The sequence below is a fragment of the Lissotriton helveticus genome, chromosome 5_1 (genome assembly GCF_964261635.1).
Source record: "Lissotriton helveticus chromosome 5_1, aLisHel1.1, whole genome shotgun sequence".
NCBI classification, from domain to species: Eukaryota; Metazoa; Chordata; class Amphibia; order Caudata; family Salamandridae; genus Lissotriton; species Lissotriton helveticus.
The window spans coordinates 1,057,405,164-1,057,419,106 of NC_136065.1; the positions used below are offsets into that span (position 1 = coordinate 1,057,405,164).

A 13,943-nucleotide genomic window follows, 5' to 3' on the forward strand; every position below is an offset into this window, starting at 1 on the left:
AGTCTAATATAAATGAGATATGGTAGGTGCAGTACAGCAAGCTGCGCCTAGATGTCCCTAGTGAGCAAGGCACCAGCCCTGCTTATCTAGGCGCAGTAGCACAAGCTGCGCCTAGAGGTCCCTAGTGAGCATCAAAAACTTTGAAGATATGGTAAATCAACCTTACTCATAATGCATTGCATGCAAGACAATAACACAAGTACATTTAAATAGCTATGTCCAAGTATAGAATTAGTAGCTTTGAAATGTGACAAAATAATTTTTATATTAATTCCAGATTAGGTTGTACTCTATGTGGAGCTGATGAATGGAGATTTATAGAAGGCCTAATATAAATGTGAGCTGTGCTAGTGAGTAAAATAATCACTGCCAATATAGTTTAGGACAAAGTGAGTGTCCTGTCTGAAGGCCTTTGAGAAAGTAGTGACTTGAGCCTGTAATTAAAACCTAGGGCGTAACAACACATGTAACAGGGGGTGTCCTCATGGTAGGTTACAAGAAGAGACAAGGCGGTACTAAGGAGAGACTACAAAGCCCAATGACCAATAAAAGGCCACCATTTACAAAGGACAGGGACATGAGCCATTTAAAAAGATGGGTGGGAAGTAAGTGGAGCTTTATCCACATATCCTGAATACAGCATGTCTCGAAGAGACAACGCAAGGGCTGCCTAGGTGAGACCTAAAAACTGTCAGGTACGGCACTTTACTCCACATGTGGTGGACCCACTCCAAAGTCCAGGCATACTAGTCGTAAATTGTGACTCAAATCAGAGTGATGTTGGGAGTATCTCTCTTGCTCCGACTATAAATCATCCTGCTAGGCGAGCTAGGTGACAATAGCTCATGTCCTATGACCATTCTGAGAGGCCAGGCTCCTAGTTTGTTCCAAAAAATGATAGCAATAGTCCACAACCGAGTGGACACATTCAAGTGGATTCGGTCCCCTTCTAGACATTTATTGAACAAGACCGGCAGATGAGTTCCGGGGACATTCAAGAACTGGTGCGAAGAGCTGGATCAAAGGTGATGACCACAGACTCTGAGGACTCCCAGGAGGAAGGTCCAGAAACATGCAATGATATGGGCTTCTTAGGTTTCCTATTATGCTACTGTATGCATGAAGCCACGTTTAATGCACAAAGGTGGATAACTCAACACAGTTTAATGTTCTAAAATGAAGAATAACGTGGTTAAAAAAAGAAAATGTAATTTGTTTAAAACATTTCCATAATACAACATAATACTCAATATTTTGGAAATATCATGTAAAGTTCTTTGGTGACTTTAAGAGATTTTATTTATTGTAAACGATGCAAGCTACTTTTGGGTCTTAGAAATCGACTATAAGTTGCATATTTGAAAAGTGAATTATAAATCAGAAACAAAGTGTGTAACACGTATTAAAAGTATGAAACAACAGCTTGAAATCTGGCAACAGGGATCTTAGGTGGCCTGTCCGACAGAGGAAAACAAATGTTTCTTTAAACTTCTTGAATTCTCATTGATTTGCTAATCGCTAACTTGCCTGAAATTCAGGTGGTTATCGGTTTGCCTAACTAGCATTACAAGTTTGGTTGACTGCTCTTAATTACATTATGTGAAATTACAATGAGGGAGGATCCAAGAACCAAGTCTGGTGGAGTAAAGAGAAAGTGTATGCCATTGTTCACTGTCCCATGGGGCACGTTCGTATCTTATTGATGAGGCCCAATGAGGGTGGAGCATGTCTGGGTTTACTTTGATCACCATAAGGGGAGGCGGCCTCACATTTCTGGCCGAGCTAACTAACTGGAACAGGGTCAAGACTCATTTTCAAAGTGTTGGCTCCTGTTCATGATCTGTGTGGTCTGGAAGGTGTTCCTAAGTAATTACCAGCTGCTTAGATTAATTCAAGAAGTATCAATTGAACAACAAATGCCATGGCATAGTGCCATTCTTCATGGTCTTGCATTCATACAACTTGTCTCTCTATGACCGCGGTATTCACCATAATTCCCATTTTGTTCAACAAAATGACTCATAATGAGATGTTTCAAATAATATCTTCGATAAAAAAGTATGCTTTTGCAGTGTGTGATTGGAATGCAAGTACTAATTCCGATTTAAGTACAAAATGCCCACAAGACTGCACCCAATCAATATAATACTCTAATTTTTCCTCCCTCGTTTTTTTGTTTTCCTTGACCACATGGCTCTGGCTATCTCATTCTTGCCTATTAATGTCAACAAAGATTTTTATTATACAAAATATTATTTTGTAATCCACATAACGATTTTTCTTCTTTTTTAGATTTCCTGATACCTTTTATTAAGAGCAACTTTAAAACGTATGAAATTAAAGAGGTAAGCTTGAGAAGTCTACAAAACATTTCAAGAATGGAAGATTATTTATTGATAAGTTTAGCAGAATTGATTTGCAAACCTGGAAAATCTGTAATTACACATTTTGACCCCCGAGCTAATACTAGTAAATTAACTCTCAGTGTTGTATTATAGTTTATAGAACACAAGAACATTTCTGTAAAATGGTTAGATGCCATGTCATACCATGAAAGTTATCTCTGTACTTGTATTGAATATTCAATAGGGTTATTAAGGATCAGTGTTATATACAGATAGGTTATGGTAGCCTTGTCTTCTATATGTTCAAGGATCAGCTCATATGTAAAAGAGCTTCTCTTTTGCATTAATACCCATTCAAGCCCCTCCTGGGACCATCTTCTCAGGGTTACAATGATTGTCCTTCACTAACTATTCAGTGGTTCCAGAGTACCACTCTGTGTTCCCTACCCCTTCTAATTGACCAAATACGGCAGTTACTGTGTATGGCGTTTTAGATTCTGAATGAATTTTCCCGATTCATGCCCTTATATAGATACAATTCACATTGCCCTTATATAGGCATAGCCCATGCTGCCCAAATACAGGCATGGCTACTTCCATCCGTTCACCAAACGTCACAACGATTTCTTGGAAAACCAGACTCTTAAGCAGAAGGGACTTCCCCCAGCCTGGATATTTATTTCTCCAAGAACTCATTTATTATGCATGAACATCTATTCCTTAGGGGTTCATTCATGGCGTTCATATGCCCGACTTTACGTCAAAGACGGCATTCCTAAACACCTTCAAAGTATAAATATACCTCCACTTGCTATGGCAAAGCACGGTGTGGTTTGGTCCAGTTTGATGACCTACTTGCCCGACGCAGCTCGCTATAGCAAGTGACAAAGGAAGCCGACTCTCCAGCTGACGCACTGATCAGGAAGCTGTCCTCCTCTGCCGAGATTCCAGTTCCAGTGTTTCTCTGACCCCCCCTTGCAGGGTGTTGGGAAATCAAGTCCCGAAACAGAGATACCAGATCGCCTTCATTCTAAGGTATGGAGCTGATTAGAACCTAGAGAAACCTTTGGCAAATTCTTGGCAAAACTAAACCTATGCTAAAGACCATACTTACTTATTCCCTCGTACTAGACCTAGGTTAGGTACATTGGGGTAGGCGTATTTTAGAAGCACCAGTTGAGTATTTTAGCCTGTGTTATTTATGTATGTATTTTTATATGGCTTAGAAACCATACAATGCTATTACAGTATTATTGTATATTACTGTTCACGCTGTACGCATTATACTTTGCATTCTGTCTAACGATTGTAGCTGTTCACCTCTCTTGCAAGAGTAAGAAGACTGTTCAATAAATCCTTTTATTGAAACGCCCCTCTCTATATTTTTCTCTGCAACTCTGTAGAAACGAAGCATGCACGATTGACTGAGTAAAATAGTTATCTATTGTTTCCACAACTCTGAAGATAGTTATTCCAGTCCTAGGGAAACAAAGTTGTCATGTTTATGCAGTTGTCAGAAACTAATCCCTTCTTGTGTATTCAAGAAAGTTTCTAGTTACCTCTGAGCTAGCTGGCACTCACAATTAAGTTTAGTATATTTGATAGAGACCTACTGACCTAAGTCCTACGTCATATCTATAGGATATATTATTCCAATGCGCAGAGCCTATTGGGAATATAGGAACTACACTACATTATCACTAACAACAGGGCACAACGAGTGCCCTTCTCTCACAGTAAACTCAGCTTGCAGGAACTTTCTGCTGGCAGCCTATGGGTTACCTAGTATATGGTGCCCCATACAAAGATAGCACTTGCGATCATTTTATAGCCCGTCACCCGGGACTATACCAGGTGTTAAAGGCCCTGAACCCGAGTTACAGTCCCAAGCCGCAGGTGATTATGATAGTCAAAGCCTTGAAAAAGTCATTGTCTGACAAAACACGTGTCTGCCGCCTATGATTTGTAATCAATTCTCAATCAAGTTTTATGGAACTTGATAAATGCAATGAAGGAATAAAAGACACTTGGAATTTTTTGGCACTCTACGATCAGTTGGATGTGTTATACCTTGGATTACATGTGAGACGGTGCTTCTGTATTATTATTGAATTTAGGATCCAGAGTGGTTGCTTTTGGGTCTTCATACACCTCATGGTAGCTGGTTGTACATACCGTGTGAGCACCAAGTTACTTCAACTGATTACCTGTTATTGCTCACCACCTACATTTAGGGGCCGATTCCGATTCAGGAAAAACCGCTCCGAATAGCCGTTCGGAGCGTTTTTCCCGTACGAATCGTACCCTGAAACGTCCCCCGTACGTACGACGAAGTACGATTCGTACCAGGAGCCGTACTCCATACGAGTCGTACAGAGACCGTACGACTTTAATCTCCGTACGATTCTCCCTTGGAACCCGCTGTACGCGACATCTGTATGGTTCGCGGCTGGTTTTTATGACCCAGCAAGTACGATACGTGTCGGGTACGCACCATACTACCCTTTTTCTACGGGAGCTGAAAACAGCCGTAAAAGCAGAGTTTGCGCTGAAACAGGTACAGAACGGCCCCCCCGGGTACGGTGCGTACCCCCCATGATTGCAGGGGTACGCACCGTACCCCTGCGATCATGGGGGGTACGAGCCGTACCCCATGTACGATGGGTTTACGAGCCGCACCCCATGTACGATGGGTGTACGAGCCGTACCCCATGTACGATGGGTGTACGAGCTGTACCCCATGTACGATGGGTGTAGGAGCCGTACCCCATGTAAGATGGGGTACGGCTCATTTACTTGGCATGGTGTAGATAAGAATTCTAAACACGACAGATGGGGATATTTTGTTCAAAACAGGTAAATGTGTTCCCGATATAAAGTGTGCTCATGATGTCTTCCATGAAGATGTTGTTATGACAGCATTTTTGGTGATTAAATCTTGATAAATTGGCCAACTGTGGGTTAGAGTGCGTGACGAGTGCAGCAGGAGTAAAAGGATGTTGATGATTAAATTGGCCATGCTCACACCTGTGGTTTGGCCTGAATTATCACAGGGAAATGAGGCCTTTGATATTTCTGGCCCTTTTGTTTGTTTGCCTTGTGATTCTTGGCAGACTATCACTCCAAACTAGCCAAAGATCAAAGTTGTTGGCAGGCTCACAGCTGATGCTATTATCGAATTCGTTAAAGAGGTTCTTTCCAGGGAAGAACATTTTTACACCTTGGTAACTGACAATGGATGGCTTTCAGCTGACTTTGTTAGAAATGCCCTAATTACTTACTGGTAATTGAATTAATCCAAGTTCTACTCCCTCGCTATAATTCATTACAAATGAGTCTTGGTTGCCTCGTGCAGACACCAATAAAAAACACACCCAATAAAAGACCCTCCTATCCCCCACTCATCCCATTAGTCAAAAGCTCAGACTGAAAAACAACTCAGTTACTTCAAACCAGGAGGGTGGAAGGGTCTATGAATAAAGTGAGGGAGTAAGACTTGGAGTAATGTAATTACTGGTGAGTAGTTAGGACATTACCCCAACATCCCTCCCCCGCTTACATTCATTGTAAGTTATAACTAGCAGGCAATAAAACCGCGAACAACTGACGTTAAATGCTCAAATCAGAAATGGCTTTTATTGAAACAGAATCACCCATCCCTCTATTCCTTCATATAGGAGAGTGCGCTCCATTGTAGTACTTTATCCAGGTTTGTTTCCTCTGAAACCGATGAATGTCGAAGGAACGGACTATGTTGATGCCCTACAGATCAAAGTTTCATGTAATTCCGCCATGGGAGAAGACCTACTATGTGTAGATCTCCCTTGACTCGCCAGAGGGGGTCTGACACACCACCCCTTATGCTATGGAAATTAGAAATCTGACCCATATGTTTAGTGGGGCAGTAGATGTTTTTCCCTCTTTTGGGTGAGTGCAGAGGTAACACAAGATTCTGCTTGTCTAAAAAACAAACCTGCATGTACATAGACTAGGAGAGCCCTTCTAACATCTAGTGGCTGTAGCCTTGTTTCCTCAGACGAGGAAGGAGAAGAACTCAGATAGGACTATCTCTTGATCCTTGTGAAACAAAGAGTTCACTTTAGGAACAAAAGAAGGTATAGGAGTTAGCATCACCCTATCTTGGACAATTCTGAATCATTTGGAACTTATATGATAAGGCCCCCAACTATACCAACCTTCTTGCTGATGCTATAGCTAACAGAAAAAAGTTTTTAGAGTAAGGATTTTTAAATCGACCTCCTTTAAAGACTCAAAGAGATCTATCATTAAGGTATGCAATACCCTCTCCAAATCCCAAGCACAGACTAACTTTGGAGGTGTAGGAGAGATGTTCTCTTAATCCCTCAACAACCTAGCATTCAAGCCATCTTCAGCTGCTAAGTTTTTCCATGAATCTATACAGGGCTTCCCTGCCGCCCACTGAACTTTCAAAGTAGCCGTTCCCAGACCCAATTTACTGCCATCTTGTAGGAATGTCATAATGTGAATTCAAACCACAGTAGTTGGATCCAAATTCCCCTCACCACACCGAGAGAAGGATTTGCAATATCTCCCATACAGACTAAGAATGTAAGGTCTTCTGGAGGTCTGCAGAGTTACTGCTAACTCGTCTGGAAGAACCTGGCCCCTTTGCCCCATCCTCTTAACCTCCAAGCTGTATACTTGACTTTGGCCACAGACTCCTGTCTTACTATCAGAAAATAGAGAGGAAAGTGACTAAAAAGGAGGTAGCCATGCCCTCAAAGCTGTCATGGCTTTGAAATGAGGGAACCAATTGTCTCGTGGCCAAGAAGGAGCAATGATCACCACCATGGTCTGCTCTCTTCTCATCCTCGCTAAAAGAGGCTTCAATGACGGAAAAGTGAAGAAAAGCGTATAGAAGGCTGTGAGGCCATTTGAATGTCATAGCATCTATGGTCCATGCCTGTTTGTCTCTTCCCCTTGAACAGCATGCTAGCACCTTGTCATTTGTATCTGAGGCGAATAAGTCTATTACTGGCCCGTCGATGGACTAACTTATTGAATATCTCCGGATGCAGAAAGAAATTTTGAGATGATGGAATTTATCTGCTTAATTTGTTTGCAAATTGTGTACTGCCTAGATGTGACTTCTGGCAGAGATATCAGTGATTGTTGAGCCTATGGAAATATCCTGAGTTCAAACTTAGCCAGAGCACAATACCTGCTTGTTAATATGCTCCTTTGCTGTTGGGTTACCTATACGCACCAACACCGATTTTACCCTGACCTGATGACTTAAATGCCAGCAGGGTCACTCTTACGGCTTCACGGGGAGAGGCATGTCAGCCATTTCTAGCTCTACGAAAGCCCGCAATTCTTACTGCGTACAATAAACCTGCCCTCTGCCCCAGCAGGACAGAAGGAGCAAAATATATCACCTCATTTGTCTAGGGGTCATCATTTTCAGTCTTCGTTTAAAAAATAAACAAGCCAGTACAATACCTGCTCCGCCAAGCTGTGTGCTTGCTTGCGCTATTGGACTTTTTTTTCCTTATTAGCCACAGGCAGAGGGAACATCAATGGGACATCCAGGGATGACTCCAAGTCCACCCTCCAGCGAATTAAAGGAGCCTCATCTGGCAGATAGCTGCAGGCTTCCCGAAAAGGCAGAGACGCGACCAGTTGCTTCTTTGGCCTGAGTTCCTCTTACCTCCTCGGACTACCCGATTCTCCGCACCCACCCTCCTGTACAGTCTCCACTCACCGGGGGGTGGCCCGGGGTTGGGGGGGGTTAGCACCTTACCTCATGGGCGCCAATGTAAACAAATTAGCATGGCTTTGTATTATTACCACTCCACTGACCATGTGTAAAGGTTTACTAGGGTTCTCAAGTAAAGTGTCACCTGGGGCGAACTAGTAGTTGTGATTGGCGGGGGTTTGTCAAGGTTAAGCTACAGCTCTATTGCATCTCACCCCATAGTACCACAGAGGTGAGCCCTTTCAAGCTGTTCAAGGAAAGACCGCCTGCATCTAAGCTGTGTCCATGATGGTTCAAAAAGATCTCTACTTTACACAAGTCCAGATTAGAGTGAGATGGTTGCAGTAAGGGTAACGAGTAAAGAATTTCAACCTAAAATCCAGCTTTAAAACAAACATGAGGTATGCAATCTCGTTTTGCTGGCAGGAGGATGGGTGTAAGACTCAAGTCAGACGTCATTGCGAAACAAAGTTCCAAATATGGTAAATCGATAAAGTTAATATTGTGACTCCTGATGGAAGCCTGTGGAACACCCACATAGGGGTGAAATGTGTGTCCAGATGTGAAAAGGTCGCATTTTTTGATCACTGAACAAATTAAATAGATCCCCAAAGGTGGGGTCAAATACAGTGTAAACACATCAGAATGAATTTAATTTCAAAAAACAAATCTCCTATACAGCTATATACATAAAAATGTTCTGTAGGAGTTTAAATGAGTAGAGGAAGTCTACGTTTCGACCCATAGGATGTAGGACGGTAGATCCTTACTACGCGGGTCTTCGTCAGGAGGTGAGGGTAGAGGGGAGGGGCGGGGTGGTTGTTGTGGGGCTGTTCCTGATGAGGAAACTGATAATAGGCCTCAGAAAAAACGTAGTCCAGGCACTTGCCACGTAATTTGGCCGAAATAGCTGTATCTCAGCCGTAGTATTATGTAGTGTTCGGCTGTTCAACTAGTTGTGGCGGGATTAATTGGTCCAAAAGCGCGTCAGTATGACCCATCGGTTACTCGCGCTCTCCATATACAATAGTGGAGGTAGCTGTTTCTCTGCCGTAGTATTGGCCCATTCACAAAATCCTGATTGCTACCTGACTGAGGTAGACGCTGGCTCGCGCGCTCCCGGAATATTTTTCACTTCGGAATCACTGATGGATTAAACGGACACGTTTGTTGCACTCCTACGGACAACAATCCCGCCGCTTTTATGAAGATACAATTAACTTTGTGAATGGGCCAATACTACGGCAGAGAAACAGCTACCTCCACTATTGTATATGGAGAGCGCGAGTAACCGATGGGTCATACTGACGCGCTTTTGGACCAATTAATCCCGCCACAACTAGTTGAACAGCCGAACACTACATAATACTACGGCTGAGATACAGCTATTTCGGCCAAATTACGTGGCAAGTGCCTGGACTACGTTTTTTCTGAGGCCTATTATCAGTTTCCTCATCAGGAACAGCCCCACAACAACCACCCCGCCCCTCCCCTCTACCCTCACGTCCTGACGAAGACCCGCGTAGTAAGGATCTACCGTCCTACATCCTATGGGTCGAAACGTAGACTTCCTCTACTCATTTAAACTCCTACAGAACATTTTTATGTATATAGCTGTATAGGAGATTTGTTTTTTGAAATTAAATTCATTCTGATGTGTTTACACTGTATTTGACCCCACCTTTGGGGATCTATTTAATTTGTTCGGTGATCAAAAAATGCAGACTGATATAATTGAAGTATGATATGTGATGTTTGAACATTCAAGAAATGTTTTTTCCTTCCTTGCACCTTCCCCTCTCCCCTGTGGGCTTATTGAATTTCTGTGTATTGTGTAAATACTTATGTTTTGACTAATGACCTAATGAATGTTTAGGATTGGTGCGGTGAAAATAAAAACACCTTGCACCTGGATTCGATCCCCCCCTTTTTTTGAATTAATTTATTCAAATTGGTGTGAATTTATAAATTTGTTGTGTTTTGTCTGGGACCCCCCTTCTTACATACCGAGCAATTACCCAGGTCCCACTGACTATATGGGTCCAACCCCTTAAACTTAATATACAGATGTGAAAAGGGCCATGAATCCTCTGAAGGATTCCTTTTTAAACAGTGAATAAGAGGAGCTCTTGCCATGCTTAAGCCGGTGACTAGGCGCCGTTTATTGGTGCAACTGTTGGTGTGTCTGGCATTGATGCTCCGTATTCTAATAAAAGAGTGGAGCCGCTCTCTGATGCCTGGATAAGTGGATTGATTCTCAGGAAAAATGGATGGCCCTCAGTAGAACTCCTGTGTGGATTTTAGGCAGGGTGTGACTTTCAGTTCGTATTATGCACCAACTTAAGTTAAATTGTTATTATAAGGCAGTTCACCATGTATAGGATTGTTTTGTTTTTTCCTTGTTCCCGTTAGAGTTTCCTTGATTACTATAAGGGGGATGCGGGGGTAGCATTGTAAGTAGGTTGTTTGGTGGATTTTGAAACCTTAGTCTGTTTACTCTTTCTTTGGTCGCACGCTGCCTGTGTTTGCGCGCCTGGTACTCCTCGTGCTACAAACCACCATTATCTTCACTATGCTGATTAAATGGCAGCTCATCTACCTCGCGTCTCGCGTGACCTTCTATAAAGAGAATCGCCTACTAGTGGGAGCTGTAAATATCAAGAGCGTGGTTGAGGATTTGTGCAGTAATTTAACTTGCGCCTTGAGACCCTCCCGGGTGAGTAGTGCGCTATACAAATGGCATGATTGATTGATTGACTGATTGTTGAAATAATTTGTTTGTAGGGCGGTAAAGCTACGACAAGTTAAGTCTTTGTTGTGTGTCAGTCTGTCCTTCCCTTAGGTAAACTGACGGAAACTTGAAAAGGAACGTTCACAGACTCGTGATTAACCCAAGCGATCTCCTGCCCTATGGCACACAAGCGACCAGGCCAGAATATGTGAGCCACACATAAAAACCAACGTAGCACCGATAAATCAAACACCTGTTATCTAAAGTTCGTTCCATATTAAGATACAATATTAAATATTAATAAGTAATCTTTATGGGCATTGATTCCACTGGTCGTGGGAAGAGCTGCATCAGGTTAATGGAGCAGTGAAACTCGCACGTGTTCTGCAGATTATTCTAAACCCACTCGGATAGCTTGGTGAAGTCTAAGTGCCACGGTGTGAAGTGTAATGTGAGGGAGTGAGTGAGGATCACATGTTTATACAGATGGCTTTTATACATCGTTTTAACTAGATGGTTTAGCAAGTTATGTCCACCGCTGATTCAGCAGTTTGAAGCCTGACAAAGCTGACTCATTCTTCCATGCTTCCTAAGTTGTGAAATTGGGTACCATTACAAACTAAAAATCTGTTGGAATTTTATGTTTAAAAAATCTAGTTTTGCACTTCTAGGTTGAAAGTATCAAAAACGTGATTCTTGAGGCCAATTGTGGCTAGGGCAATTTGATATGAACCTTGAGGGTGATTGTAAGCCCTTTTACTTGACCAAAGGCAGCTATCAAAAAGCGTTAGCCTCATTGTGAGTAATCCTAAGTACCTTTAACTTGGAGGTTAAGAAAGCCTTAATCCAATGTGAATAATAACTGAGATTTCGAAATAGTGCCTTCGCCACAAAATTCTAAGGCCCTGATGACAAATGTTACAACAACCAAACCCATTTGCATGATACAAGGGAAAACGAACGGTCCAGAGATCCTGATCCCTTAAAATATTAGAAGAACTTTGCGCAAGGCTCTGGACCTTTCCAGCCTCATATTAACAGGTAAGAGTGGGGTGTGAGCATATGTTCCTCCCTTCCAAGAAAATCCGTTCTGGTCAGTAGGGTGATTCTTTATTTTTATACAACACAGTAATTCAGGTTGGTTTAAGTGAAGATGGTTATCTTTTATTTTCATTCACCACTTGATTCAATCCATTTTACTCATCACATAATGCATTTTTTGAGACAAAGATCAGCGTACACGTGTTTCGCCCTATATGGCAAGATGAGCCAGTGCTTTCTCAAGGCTAAACATTCTATGCAGGTGTCATAAGGTCAGATGAAAGTTCAGTACATTTCTATTTTCTTACGATTACACGTTAAAAACATCAAATGTTGGAATAGTCCAAAAAGGAAGTCTCTCATGAGGTCCCAGGATAAATCCTTGCGGTTAGTTCAGCATCGATAACACCTATCAATGTGATAAGCTTAAAAAGAGTGAAATGGATTGAAACGGAGGAACATGTGCTCACACCCCCACTCTTACGCAATTTTATTTGTATATTGACCTCAGAAAGATGCAAGGCTTTGCACTGCTCTCAGAGGCTAATATATATATTTGCTGCACTATCTGATTGATAAATGATGGTAAGAAGCTTTCTCAAGACCCTGGTTCCATGCACCACCATTGAAAAGAACCAACACTTAGTCGTTGACAGTAGAAGTTTTGCTTCCATGAACAGCCGGTGCAATGAATGAACCCTTTGGTCAACGATGTAAGAGCCTCCCATCAGAGTGTTTTGAAGACAGGCACTGTAATGAATTAATCTTATGGCCAATGATGACGGTAAGAATCTTGCACCAGACTCTACTTCCTGGAACATCCATTGCTATGAATTAATCCTCAATTCTATAATGCCAGAGCTTTGCACCAAAGTGTGCTTCTGTTGACAGCCAGTGCCGAAAATGAATCCTCTAATCCGTGATGTGAGAGCTCAACACTGGTGTCATGTTTCATGTCTTGTTTCATGTTTAAGGGCACAGAATGAATCACCTAGATACTAATGGTAAGGGCCTTCCACCAGACTCTGCTTCCTGGTACAGTCAGTAAAATGAATGATTCACCTTGGACTTGATGCTTGAGGTCACAGACAGGCTGTACAAAGTGACCCACACTGGTGAAACCCAGTATAGGTCTGAGTGCCTCGGAGACCTCAGAAGGCTGAGGAGTCTTGGTCATAAGGGCCTAAGAATGCCCGGACTTCCATCTGGACATTATAAGAAGGAATTATTGGTTGTCTTCATGCCTCTTTGCTGAAGTGACATCCCGGATCTCGTGCCTTGTAATGTAATGCTGGAAAAAGGAAAACCAGACTAAATTTTAGACAGTGTGAACCAGATTGTAGATTTAGAATTTTTAAATCTATATTTTGTTTTGCTATTTATTGAGATTCGATGTCCGTTAACCTCCATGGACTCATTTGGTTGTCCTTCCTGATCTCTAGGGCAGGCCTGTCTGGGAGGAGCACTGCTTGCTCTCCCGTACTGCTGACAGGGGTGAGGGGGAGATGCGGGCGGTGATGCTGCCCACAGCCAGGGCCGGACTGAGAACCAAAACCGGCCCTGGCAAAGTGCTCTGCCGGCCCCCCAGAGAGGGTTGGGGGTGTGACCGAGCTCTTTGCCGGTGCCGGTGTTCGGCCGATTTTGTTACCTCCAGACACCCACCAGCCTCTTCCGCTCCACGCGAGCACCAGCTGTCCGACCTCCGACAAGGCCAGCCCACGCGCAGGCCACGAGGTCACTCGCGGAGTCCGATCCCGCCCTCGTAGCCAATGTGATATTTCACCGCCTGAGGGGTCTTCAGGTGGAGTATGGTAGATGGAGTGCTCCCGAGTACACACCGCCAATGGTGCACCCCACTTCTTTCGGGTGCGTGCGGTAGGGGGCCTATTCTGTAACAGCGGAGTAGCAATAAGACACCACTACTCGTGTGCTCCGTCCGTGCCGTCGGTCATGTGCACCGACGTCACTCTTTATTAAATACTCCCCGGTCCGCACCTGGCCCAGGGAGTTGCGTGCAAACAAAATATCATAGTGGCCGGGTGGCTCACCACACATTGTACACTAGACCTTTTTAAGAGGAGGCCCT

General features: G+C 43.1%; 1 protein-coding gene across 3 annotated transcripts in view; it reads left to right on the forward strand.

Moving 5' to 3' along the window:
• Positions 1 to 13,943, forward strand: part of LOC144755103 (prominin-1-A-like) — a 499,448-nt gene that overhangs the window by 168,921 nt on the left and 316,584 nt on the right. For all 3 annotated transcript variants that reach the window (XR_013594841.1, XR_013594842.1, XM_078643612.1), the window contains exon 3: positions 2,293 to 2,345. Coding sequence is in view for 1 of the 3 variants with exons in the window: in XM_078643612.1 (XP_078499738.1) it covers positions 2,293 to 2,345 (53 nt within the window). In the remaining 2 variants the exon portion in view is untranslated. The remainder of the gene's footprint in view (positions 1 to 2,292; positions 2,346 to 13,943) is intronic.